This window comes from Haemorhous mexicanus, chromosome 2 (genome assembly GCF_027477595.1).
Source record: "Haemorhous mexicanus isolate bHaeMex1 chromosome 2, bHaeMex1.pri, whole genome shotgun sequence".
Lineage (NCBI taxonomy): Eukaryota > Metazoa > Chordata > Aves > Passeriformes > Fringillidae > Haemorhous > Haemorhous mexicanus.
In genome coordinates this window covers 4,556,392-4,569,673 of record NC_082342.1, presented here as the reverse complement: position 1 = coordinate 4,569,673, position 13,282 = coordinate 4,556,392, and the positions used below count along the sequence as shown (strand labels likewise).

General features: G+C 40.0%; 1 protein-coding gene across 1 annotated transcript in view; it reads right to left on the bottom strand.

Moving 5' to 3' along the window:
• CD247 (CD247 molecule) overlaps positions 1 to 6,763 on the bottom strand; it is a 47,172-nt gene extending 40,409 nt beyond the window's left edge. The window contains 2 exon segments of the mRNA XM_059872181.1: positions 6,486 to 6,708; positions 6,710 to 6,763. Of these exon segments, the coding sequence (XP_059728164.1) occupies positions 6,486 to 6,708; positions 6,710 to 6,763 (277 nt within the window).
• Between the last annotated feature and the right edge of the window lie 6,519 nt (positions 6,764 to 13,282).

Below are 13,282 nucleotides of genomic sequence, written 5' to 3'. Positions count from 1 at the left end.
AAGACTTATTCTATTTTTGCCATCTCCAGAAATGCACCTGCATGCGTTCACAAAGTGCTGCTGAAATTACTTTACTTACATTAAAGCCCAAAGTGATGACATTGTGCAAAGCTGCATCATGGAGAGAAAAAGGTCCATGAGAGAGAGAAAGAGAGGGAGAGGACTCCCAATTCCAGTAACACTTTCTTTCCTGGAGCTGGCTTCATATGGCAACAATCCAGAGTGGATAAAAAGAGGAATAATTTTTGCTCCCAAAGACTTGATGTGGGATTCCTTGACTGAAGCTTGCTGGTATGCAACTGAAGAAATGACCAAATGTTGTAGCAATCTTATTTTATAACTCAATATAATACGACGCACACTATAATTTTTCTTTGTAAAGGTTTAAAATTCTGCTGCATTAATTGTGAGCTGCAAGATCCCAGCTTGGGAATCCAATTTACATATTTTTTAAGGAGTAATTAAAATTTTCAGCTATTTGAGTGATAAAATGAACATTTGATACCTAGAAATACACAATATCCACCATTAGGAAGTTGAGTTTGCTGAGAGTATTTAAAAAGTGACATTGTCAGATTATACCAAACTCTTCCTTCAGATTGATCTGCTCAGAAGTAAAATACTGGATGTTCGATTTTAGTTTGAGCTGGATTTTTACATTAATTCAAAATAAATGTTTTGAAAACAAAGTACTTCATTAGTTTGAGCCCTGCTCCAAAATCCACATGCTCCCACAAAGAGCCTTGATTTGCTCCCACCCATCCAGTGGCCATCACCTGGAGATTTTTTTGTTCTGTTTCCCCCAAGCCTCAGTTTGCTTCGGAGGAGATGCACACCATGGGGAATTGGAATGAATTTACAACATACACTGAAGTGTTAAATATCTGGGAAGCACTTTTATAAATATTTGGCTCTGTTTATTTCACGTTTGGCTGTCACACAGATGACAGCAACACTTTAAGTGAAATGAATGCAAAACACCCATGCTCTTGTCTAGAACAAACTCATTATGAAATTTGGATGAACAACAAGGAAAAGGGGTTTTTAGTTACATAGGTCTTTATTCAATGGCCAGCGTACACATACTTGAAGTAAAACACCACCCAAATTAACATTCTCTCATTAATTTCCTGGTTATTGCGCCTTATCCCATTAGAAAAGCGTTTCAGACCATTACTCTGATGTAAATAATAAAATCTATTAATATATTTTTATTGTACAAACTTGGAGGGGTCTTAGGAAAGCTTCTCTAAGTGTTCTCTGGGTCAAAACGTTTCATGTGCTTTTCTTTTTGATGAGGAAATTATTTTTAGTGTTTGCAGCCATGAGCATTGCAGCACGCTATCACCCCCCCCAAAAATAGCAATTGCCTAAAAAAAATTATAAGTGACAAGTTCTATAGCTAGTTTTCTCTTATTTTTTCTGGAGCCACGCAGGCTTGCATTTCAAGGTTAACTTAAAAGCTAGAAAACATTACCAGGAAACTAGAAAAGTTTATTTGCACTGAAGTTAAGTTTTTCACTTAAGACAGCAGCTTGAATTGTAGATAAATCATATACTGAGAGATTGCCTATGAAAACCAAACAAAACAAAATAGCCCACAAGTATTGACAACTGGCCACCCTCTAGACTTATTCAGTATGTTCTGCTGCTGTTTATTCTATCGTTTGTTGAAAATTTTCCAATCTTTTTCCCCTATCAGCTTCCATTGGATTCTAATTCGGTATATATTTCACCTCCGCATTATCTGAGTTTTCAGAGAGTTGTATTATCATTACGGCTTCTCCTTCACTTAAAAATTACAACAAAATGAAAAGAATGGTCTGCTACTCACAAAGAGTCAGGATAGAGGTGAAGTTCTCACTACAGATACATCTCACAAAAGAAATAGGCCAGATAGTACAAGTATTTCATCCGGCTCCACAAGTACATATTTAACATACTGCCATATACCAAAAGCACAGAACAATGGAAAACTCCAGAGCTGCTGTTCTTGTAAGACTTAACAGATATATAACAAAGGATTAAGAACAAAATACACAATGGGCTTCTAAAGGTTGATGATTTATTCCTAGGGAACTTGTAGGACTTAAAATATTTCCAATCTACACAGCTCAAAAATTGAGGTGGCTTCTATCACTTAAGCAGAACTTACACATACCAGTGCTTGTGACCTCTGAGGCTGAGGAACTAGTTGGTTTCTACTTCTATTTTTTATAGTTATATTGGCAAAGGACTGAAAAAAGTCTAACTTCCACAAAGATGGATGTACCCACTGTTTGGGGCTGAACACAAGCATTGTGCTGTTTTCCAAGGCTTGTGTGTTTGGGTGAATGGATCGAAGAACTGCAAACCAAGATTTTCATTTGCCTGCACATTTTATCTGTTATATTTGAAGTTATAAATCAAAGGACAGAATGGAGATAAATGTTTTCATTGCTTTCCTGAAAAAAACTCCTGCTTTGGACTGCCATACTTTAAAAGCTAAAAATGCTATATACTCCTTAAAGGATCAGAGCTTAAGTTAATTAAGAAAACAATATTCAGTCCCAGTCTCAAAATATTACCTTAGACAACATCACAAATCAGAAAAATCTGCAAAATTTCATCTTCTCACAGACTCTAGAATAGCATAAATTGCTCTCTTAACACTAAAAAAAAAAAATCAGTAGTGAAACTTAAATTTATCTGTTGACCAAAGTCAGCAGAAGAGTGAAAAGTCAACAATACGCTTACGAGTTTAACATGCGCACGGAGAAAGTAAATACCTTTAGCAGAATACACATTTTAAGTATTTTTAAAAAGCTGCATCTTCCATTCATGCCATCTAAAAATATCCTGTAGTTTCTTGCCAGAATAGCTGGTGCATCTTAAAATTCTATGTACAATATAGACACTGAAATAGAGGATTAGTTGGAAAAGGGGAGGAGGAGTCGATGGTTGTCGGCAGTTGTGCAAAAAAAAGTATTTTTCCTTTTTTTTTTGAAAGGATGTTTGGTTAGAAATTGGAAAGAGTTTGAAATAACCCATATTTCCTAATGGAAATATGCAAGAAAAAAAATTAAAAATTTATTTCTCATGCTAGTCACCATTCAAAATCTGTGTGAACAACAGAAAATGGTTGTCAAAAACATTCCTCACATGAACATTCACTTAGACATCAAATTCTTGTCCCCTTAAGGTGCTAGTGAACCTCCTTTTTAAACTCCACTTCAGCTTTTTATCCACATGGTCTTACTCAGGAAGGACACACAGAGGAAAAATATAAATATATTTTGCAGGTAGACTTCTGTATTTTGTATATCTTTCCTATCTAGTGCACAGAAGAAAGCAAAAGGAATGTGATCATTAATTTGTTACTTCACTGATTAGGAATTCTGCTTGGAAGGGTTAAGCTAGAAAGCACTTGCTCTGTAATAAGCATTACAGAATTGAACGTAGCACTGCAAGGGCTCAACAAATGTCTCTTTACAAAGAAAGGCTACATTGCCTACATTTTGTTCCATTCTGCCAGTTCATAGGGTTTTTTCCATGAATTATTAATGAATCATTGTGAACAGGCAGGAGAAATAAAAGAAATAAAACATGAAAATTAAGCCTTTAAATTTTTTTCCCCCTAGGTGTAACAAGAAGGCAGCTCGGAGAACTTAAGACAGCGCATAAGGACACAGGGATGGTATAAAAAAAAAAAATCTGAATTTACTAGTTTGGATTCCTCAGACAAGCTTGTAAACAGCTCCTAGTTTACAAATCTTGTCATTTGCAGAGCAGCTGAATCATCTGATGAGAGGAAAGAAAAGAAGTAATGGTAAGACCTATTACCTGTCCCTGAACTAAGAAAAGGCTGATGGCATCACGGCAACCCAAAGGGCAGGAGATAGAGATATGCAGAGCAGAAAAACAGGGTGGAAATGAGCTGTGCAAGTAACATCTGGTAAAGACCAACATTGCTGTAGTTTCCACAGAGTTAGCTGAAAACAAGGCACTGTCCAGTTCCATTTAGCAGACAATTCTGAGAAAAGTGACTCTGTGAAGAAGTGTAGAAGAGGGGAAGGCTGTTCTTAAATTCTTGCACGTACATTTATATACATGCATATGGCGTGTATTTGTATAAATCAAAGCATCATCTCATCAGCCTTGAAAAAAATAGGGGGGTAACTCTACAGTATTGCTCACAGGACTATTTTATTGCTATCAAACCTGTCATACTTCAGTACAAAAGCTGTGCCAGCCGTATGAAGGTTTTTGCCATTTTAGTTGTGATATTCAGGTACAAGTCTTCTATTATTCTTGTCTCAACAAAAGATGGGACTAACAAAACCATCTGCTCATAATTAAAATTATTACTTTTCATTGACTTTTTAACAGAAGGGCTATAGGAGGACCTCAGCTAGATTTCCAGATGTACACTTCTGTGCCTTTGAAGAGGGAAAATAAAGAAAATTAAACCTGTATATATATAAAATATGTAATTTATAATGTGAGATGCCTTCCCTCTGTAATTGCTCAAAGGCCATTCTGAAATTTGTGGTCTGGTGTCAATAAATTCAAGGTCTGCATCAGAATTCATGGCTTATCTCTAGAATTACTTTTAAACTTTTTTTCCCTCATGCCTGATATATTTACTTCAGAACTCAAAGATCAAAAAGAAAAGCTTTGCAAGTTCCTCAGTGCTAATCTTGGTGGCATCTTTCAGCTGCCCTTTTAAAGAATAAGCACAAACACTTTATAGTGAAGTGGAATTAACTCTCTGTGAGGAGGTATGCAGCTTACTGAATCTGTGCCGAATATGAGCTTGTTTCATGAAAAAATTAAAAGCTAATTTCCCTAGAAGTCCTTCTAGAAGTGAACTCTGAGAAAGCTTGAAAACACTCCAGGCAGCAGAAAATCTTTCTGCTCACAGCTCTGAGCTGAAGAACCCAACTGTTTGGTCTCATCGTTGAACTAAATTAATGACAGACCTTACATTTTCAGTTTTGTCTATTCTGTATCAATAACGCGGCAACAATTCCACGAGTTTTGATTTATATTTCTTCTATTTTATCTACACTCTTTGGCTAAATGCTGCTATACTTCAAACTATTATAGGTATCCAATCAAAAATACTTCCCCTGAAATCCACAGGCAGCCACTTCCGAATCAGTGACAACAGTATCCGGTTCAAAACTTGAACCATGTACTCTTTGTTAGTGTGAATACCCCAAGAGCTTTGTGCCAGAGACCTCTGCAAGCTGCATTACATATTTTTCAAAGTTTTCTGCTGAAAATGCACAAATAGGAGCCTGAACCACAGACATTGTGTGACAGGTTAAAAGGAAGGAAATGTAAAAAAAATGGTTTTCAGATGGATTTTGACCTAAAGCAACTTCGATACTTTTGTAGCCTTATACATATCTGTGGATACAAGATTTTGTAGAGCAAGGCACAAAATATGAGAAGTGTACTAAGATACAGGATCATATTTGGGTATCAGAAAGGGACAGAGGCCCCAGGGGTTGAAGGGAGGACAAACACAAATCATGGCCTGCCACGGAGCATAAAACCCCCTCAAAACCCTCTTAAAAGAAAAAAAACCCAAAAAATCACCAGGACTGGTTCCACAGCATTGGAAAGCAGCTGCAATCCTCCTCTCATTCCCAGAGAACTTTCCAACAAAAATGTCTGTGGCAGTCACTCAAGCTCTTGAGGATGCTGGGTTTAAGTACAGCCAGTGTGTACATTGAGGGGTAAAATCTTCTGGAGGATTTGGCTCTAATGCACGCTCAGATGTGGCCTACGGCACATTCAGAGCTTGTCTGAAGCCTTTTCCAGATGTAAATTTTGTTGCCCTTTTCATCTACTGTGCTCCTAGAAAGTAAATTCCTCCTTCTCAAACTTTACGTGACTTTGGAAGATCTGTGCACAGCGATGCTGCTGCGCTCGGGGCCCAGGCAGGGCCGGCCTGTGCACCACACAAATAAATAACACAAAGGAAGAAATGACTTCGTTTTGTGCTATGTCTGGTGGAGAGGAGCAGAAGGCAGGGACGTGAGGGGAAGGGCCCTGCCCTTTTGTCACCACCAGGCCCCATTTCCCGCCTGCCGGCTCTGCTGTGGCCCACAAACCCGCAGCCCAGCTCCATGAGAAGCCTCTCCATGCGGCTTACTTCGAGTGACAACTTTTCCATCACCGCCTCAAACCTCCCCTTTGGAATCGCAGGGAAAGCAGCCCAGGTGAGGCCTGGGAGCTTTGTTTAGTTACTGTTCAGCTGCGGCGTCGCTCCAGCGGGAGAAGGGCCCCTCATCCCAGCCTTCCAGAGGCTTTATCCCAGGCCATTTCAACACAGCAGATCCCTCTCCTCCTTCACAGGGGGGCAGACACGGCTGAGGTGCTCACACAGACACCTCCTGCTACCGAAATGGTGGCGAATCCACCACAGAAACGTCGCACCCTTTCCTCAAAAGAGCTTTACGGGAACCCCTGGCAAACCCAAAGCCTGCCTTTACCTGTGGCTGGGAGCTGGGCCTGCAGGGTGGCAAGGATGGCGATCCTCCTCCACTTCATCTTGCCAGGCCAGACAGTCCTGGGGATGGGAGAGAAGAGGAAGAAGAAGAAGAGGCTCCTCCACGGGCTGTGCTGGTGTGTGGCCGCCACAGGAAGAGGCTCACCTCCTATGAGGGCTTTCGGAGTCCACCTGCCGGCTTCCTCTGCCTTCACAGCCTCCGAGTGAGGGCTGGGGTTTGCCTTCTTGGTACTGATGTTTGGGGTTTCCTTTGTTATTCATCCTTTTCCTCTCTGCAAGATGGTTTTTTTCTGTGAGTTGGGTTTTTTTCCACTTTGTCTGATGGTTCCTAGATCATCCCCAATCAGCGACTGCTGGTTTCTGTTTCTGGTATCGAATTTGACCTGACTTCAAAAAGGGGTTTATGCAACTATTCCCAGTGGACTATTGCAACTAATGCAACTATTTCTATTTATTCACAGGGCATAAATAGAAATTTAAAACTGTAAGTTACAGTCACTTTTGAACAATGTAGCTGTCTAAACTCACAATGATATAAAACTCATTTCTAACTCCCACTTTGTAAGACATCTCAGATTATTGTGCTCTTTTAGAACGCGGGCAAATAAAAATTTTCACTTTTTCATTAATGAATGAAAGTTCATTTTAGACAACTGTGAATTAGAAAAGCTTGAAAATGTAGCTTAGCTAATCCTAATGGCTTAAAGCTCAGCCTCATTCCCATCAAAATACATCTGGCTCAACAGATCACTGAATGTTTAATGTTTACAACAGTAATACTAACAATGCACTTGAGGATCAGAGCTTAGGCTCTGAGAGGAAGTACAAGCGTCTCAATGCATAATTTTTTTTCTCCTCTCTCTAATTCTTTGAAAAGAAAGAGGAACGTGCATCCCCAGGAGGTTCAGAAACTGGTGATAAAAATTTCCGTAAAGTATGGTGGGATGAGAGTTATCGTGCACACAAAAAGTAAGGCTTTTGAAGGCAAAGTAAATTGAAGTTCTTGGAAGAAAGTCATCATCTTGCTGTCTGGAGTAATAAAGGCTAACACATGGATAAAGCAGTCTCTTCCTTTAATTGAATAATTATGTGTTATGCCAGTTAATACCAAAAGTACAAGACACTAATAGTAGTCTAGCACCAGGTGTAATAGTACAGCATACCCTTCTGTGATAACGAGTCTCTGCTCTCTCCCAGCCCTGGGGAGGGTTTTTTTGTGGCTCTTCTACCCCAAAAGCTCCAACAAAAGGCTGGAGATGGGCTCTGGCACCACCAGGCAGAAAGCAGAGCACAGCCCAGGAGAGCTGCCATGCACTGAACCTGAACGAGGTGTCATTAGCCCCAGAAATGGCTGTGCTCAGGTACATGTTCTATATTCCAGTGCAAGCTGGATAAAGCCCTTTCTGTCCACATCTCTGTGTGACAGAAGATTGGCTGAAACAAGGAATTAGTGAGCAGAAAAAAGACCCCTGCTCTCACTGCTGGCTGCTTCAATCTCAATGATGCCTTATCCAAAAGCTGAAATATCATCCTAGTTATTGATATTTTTGGGTTACGGTGTTTCCAGAGAAGCAGATGGCACTGCTCATCACTATTCCACTGACCTCTGTCTCCTCCTGTTATTGATCATAGCTTCTCCCTCCGGCAGAAAGCCAGCAAATTATCACTTTGAATAAAGAGCTGAGGCCAAAGGTAAGGAAAAGAAATGAAGAGCTGTGTAAGAAAGAGAGATTAATAGCAACAGTAGGCACACTGGGAGAACAGCAGTTGGGCCAGTGTGTTTTGATGTCTAGATAGGGAAAGGTCAGAGAAATTGAGTATATGGACTTCACTTGGAAGTGTGGGTAGAGTCGGAAACAGGCTTTGCATGACAGTGCCCCTAGAAATTCCCACCTCCCCATCCCTCAGCTTTTGAACTAAGACAAGCTTATCATTATCCAAATATAATCAAAGTACACAGAAGAGCACTCATGCTTGTCTTATGAATTATTCTCACAACAAGCATGGTGTGGGAGAGATGCAAATCACAAGCAGACAAGCAGTAGAGGAAAAGATAAAGGGGAAGTGGTCTCCTCTCTAGGAAAAAGTTTTTTGGTGTTCATAAGGCTTGCAATTCTACCATGAGGAATGGTTTGCTTCGAGTGTCACCTTCTTTTCAGCCTTTCTAGTCTTTGCATCTCCAGGAGCTACACAGCGCTGCAAAAACTTCAGCACCTCCTGCCCACATTGTGCATTGGCCACTCTTGCAAATGTGCTTCTACCAACAGTTTAAACCATACTGATGTTTCAGTTTACTCACTTCAGTCAGATTGTAAGGACTTTGTTAACCCTGGACTAGAAATGAATGCCAACCCTCATTCAGCTGAACCAGCAGCATTTTTTCTCAATACAGACAAGGCCACAGTGGAAATATAAAACCCTTCCTGCTGTGTTAAGAAAAGCCCTCAGCTAAACTTGACTCTTCATCTAAACATATGGGTGGAGGGAAGTACATTTTTAAGAATTACCTGCACGGGGAAGACTACAATATTTGATCTGTGGTTCCTGAAACAGAATGGGTCAGGGAACTGAAATGGTCCCCAAGTACAACTCAGTGTGTTTAATGCTGGTTAAGGTGCAGCTCATTATCCGTAAGGATAAGATCTTTCATAAAGTAGTCAAGGCATACATTCAACTGGTTCTGTGCATCCATATGCCATCCTTTCTCTGGACACAAAAAATCCTGGAACAGCTCTAATGCAAGGGGCTGATTCATTCCCAGAAGCATTCCCTTTTCACGCTTACTGGTTCTGCTTTGACTGTACTATAAAAAAAAAAAAGCAGCAGGGTTTGCAGTTTTAACAGGAAATAAATGAAAACTAAAAAAAAAAAACAAACCCACACCACAGTCAAGCTGAGGATTAAAAAAATATATATAACTACACACTGCCCTCTGGCTCCTGTATTGCTACCACAGAGATATGCCTGTAATCATCACTGCAGACTGCTGGGATTGAGAACAGGTCAGTTATCAGGAGCTCTACTAAGCCTATTTGATACAGCTAACACTTGCAGGCAAAATTAATTCCTACATCACCTGATGAAGGAGCTGGCCGACTTCAGAGGTGAGAGAATCCAGACAGACTACAGAGCCTTGCCCCTGGTCCAGCAAGGAGTGATGCTTGCAGTGCCATAATTAACTCAACAAGTATTAAAAACGTTTCTGAGATGTTCACACAAAGACAATGGGTGTTTAAAAAAGCAACAATTTTCACTGGTGAGCAGGCTGTAGCTTCCAGCCAGGCATGCCACTCAGACTAAGACACTGAAAAGAAATGGTCTGCTGTTTATAGTGTATAAGCCCACAATTTTTATTGATAAAATGTTGGAGACTGACAGTCCTACACTGCTTCACTGCATCTCAATGCACTGTAGTGCCTTACAGTGCAGCTTCGATTTGCTATAATTGGGTTCAACTGTGCTAATCCCCTTGGAATGCAGCAATTAATACTTATTTAGTGGTGATGGCTGCATTCCAAGAGGATTAGTCCCTGCCCTGCACTTTCGCCAGCAAATGGAGAGCTAGAAAGAAGACAGTGTCTAACTACGGGTCTTGCTTTGCAGCTCCCAACAGGGAGACAGAAGGAGTTGCTTTGTTACAACTGCTCCCCTTTGTGTATGAAAATACTGCTTTTCCAAGGAAAACCCACCTGACTGTCACTACTCCTTGCAGCTGCATTGAGCAAATAGAAACCCTGACATGTGCAACAAGAAAAAAAAAAAACCAAACCAAAAACCCCAAACATAAAAAGGGACACCTGTGCAGGAGCACAAAGACAAATATGGCCAGGAGCGCACGTTCCCGATGGGAGATTATAAACAAGCCCTGATGCGATGCAAAAACATATCTCTAGTCATTATTTCAGGGATTTTTGTGACTGGCAGTTTCCTTTTTCCTGCTATGGTCTTAAAATCTTCTATGCAACAGGGTTTTTGGAAACCTATAAAGGAGTTGTTAGGAGCAAGTTAAAATGAACCCTCTTTGAATGCTCAATTTTGAGACTACTGAATCTGTAATACCCAATTTTTCCCTCCCTAGTGACACCTTTATGATCTGCTCTGGATTTTGTTGTTGTTAATGTACTCAAGAGACCACTGCTTATGTCATATTTTAAGGAGGAGGAACAGAGCTTCTTTTCTTTTCAGTTACTCAAGCTACTCTCTCTTGCATCATCAACAACCCTTTTAATTGCAGGTGAATTTCCCCAAAAACATTGCAACTTATGTAGAAAAATTCTGTGACTTTATCACTACACACATTCTCAAAACACTCTTTTTTAATTATAGAACATCTTCAGTATTTTCTTGCATGGCTGTACAGAATATGACTTATCAGGCTATGCCTTTTATAAAAATACTGTGAAGCCAAATTTTAAGGTCTGTGGCAAGTATCTACTCCTCCTTTATTCTCTTCTTCTCTTAACCCCTAACACACACCTCTCCTGCACGCTTCAAATGCTTACCTGAGGAAAAAAATTAAATTAACTGAAATTAATTTAAGATTTTAAAACAAATAAAAATATCCAATTCATGCTTGATTAGGCAACTGTTTTTTGGCTAAAAGACAACAGGAAATTAGTGTGCAATATTCCTATAATCATACAATGCAGGGTTTGTGCAACTGTTTCTCTGTCTGATCTCTAAACAATTGCCATCTTTCAATCTAGAAACAGTTACTTGTTAACACTTGAAGATGTTTAACAGGTTCCATTGGCAAAACAATACATAAACACAAATTATCTTCAATGTTTTCGCATAAATATACGTGCTTAGATATGCAATTACACACTATTTCTTGACACTGTCTCTCTCCCCCTTTGTACACACACCCCCTCTGTTTGGTTTTGTCAAGTTACTCTGTGCTTGTAGCAATCACAGATTTATTTTAAAAAGCCTTAAAATTAATTACTCACAGATTAAAACCAAGTCATCTTATTCTTCAAATAAAGCATTCCTGTCATCTAAGGGTATCAAGATGAGTTACAAGTATTTTACACGAGTTCTACAAACTGGTATCTACATTTCTTATAGATAAGGGGAAGGGAAACGTAATCATGCAAAGTAAATTTACAATCTGAGTCAGTGACAGTAGCAAAAATAACATGAAGTGGTTCTAGACCTGTGTGAATACACTGACAATACTTCTGAGGTCAAGGGAGAGACTCTCCTCTTTCCACAAGACCCACAGCAGCTGTTGGGGCCACCACCAGAAATGTGGCATCTCTTTTGTTTGAACTGGAGAAATGCCGTGCAAAACTAAGTCTAGCAGCTGCAAGAATCAGAAGCAAATAATAATGGGAAATTTTTGAGGCTTTTAAATGTAGGATATTAAGAACTAGAGGAAGAAAATAACTCAGAGTCATCATCACAGCTCTCAGGTTCTTTCATTACAGCCTGATATCCCCTGAACAATAGAGAATTACACCCCTTCTGGTACTAACTGCATACCCAGTAACACTCAACCAGGGCACTCCAACTCTAAAATCAGCACAACTAATGAAACTCAAATTTTCAAAATATGACTTTAATATATGTGAACTAGGGTTTGTTTCCTCTCCCCAGCTCACAGTTGTCACGACATTTATAGGAGCTTGCTAGCTTTGAGGTCAAACTCCCCATTTCAAATCTGAATCCAACAAAGTAAAAACAAATCTGACAAAGACAAGTACCCGGAAATGTTACCTAAGCCTTGTTTCCACAGAATATCAATCTGTAAAGAACATTAACCCCTACACCCAGAATTAATACAGCCTAATCTTTTTACACACCAATTGAAACTCTGAGGAAGCTTCTAGACACAGAAGTTCTTGAGTCAAAAAGCCCTGAGAGTAACTGCAAGAGGCTTGCATGAGAAACTCAAGGGCTGAGCTCCCCAGCAGAGAAAATACAATTATTAGAGAGAGCCAAGGATGCTCCACCCAAGCAGAGGAGCTGGCAAGGATGGCAGGGCAGTGATCTCAACCCCAAAAGAAGCAGTGGCACAGTTCCTGGAGAAGAGCAGAGGTTGCATGACGGCAATCAGGGTCACTCAGACTTAAGGCCAACACTGAGGACTGAGCAAGCAACAAGAGCCTGAGCTCTACCACAGCCCTCGTGGAAAAAGGGAAAGCTTCAGGCTTTTCCCAGCTCTGCCTCATCACCCAAACACCTGCACATCATCAGGGCAGCCCAAAGCACCAGAGAGCAGCCTGGGGGCACTTGAAGAACCCAAGATTAATTAGCTGTTGGAAATTACAAATCAGAGTCAAGTGGTTTAATTCAGCTCATAATAAGCCTAAGCCAAAGCATAGTCACACTAATGAACCCCCTCTCTCTGGATTTGACAGAAATAAACATTGTTGAGTCTGGAGCCGGCTGCTCCCAGTCGATGTTCCGAGGCATTCTATACCTGCCTCCATTTCCTTTACTAGAGTTACTTAATTTAAAAACCTTTAAATCATTTTCATGGATATTACTTCTGAGCTCTCCGTAGCACAAAATGATTACAAAACACAAAAAAATGATGAATGCTCCTTTTTTTTTGCAGCCAGCAGGCTGCCGTGTTTATGGAGGGGAGCATTCATAATGTAAAGCACTGTAGAAAAAGAATTTGTTCATATTATGCCCCCGTCGTTTGCTTTTCCAGCATCTTTGAGTTATGATGAATTCAATAACCACTTTTAAGTATTAAAAATTTAACACTCCAGCCGAATGTAAGTCTGTGGCACCCTCTTGTGTTCAACAACAATATATCACTTCATT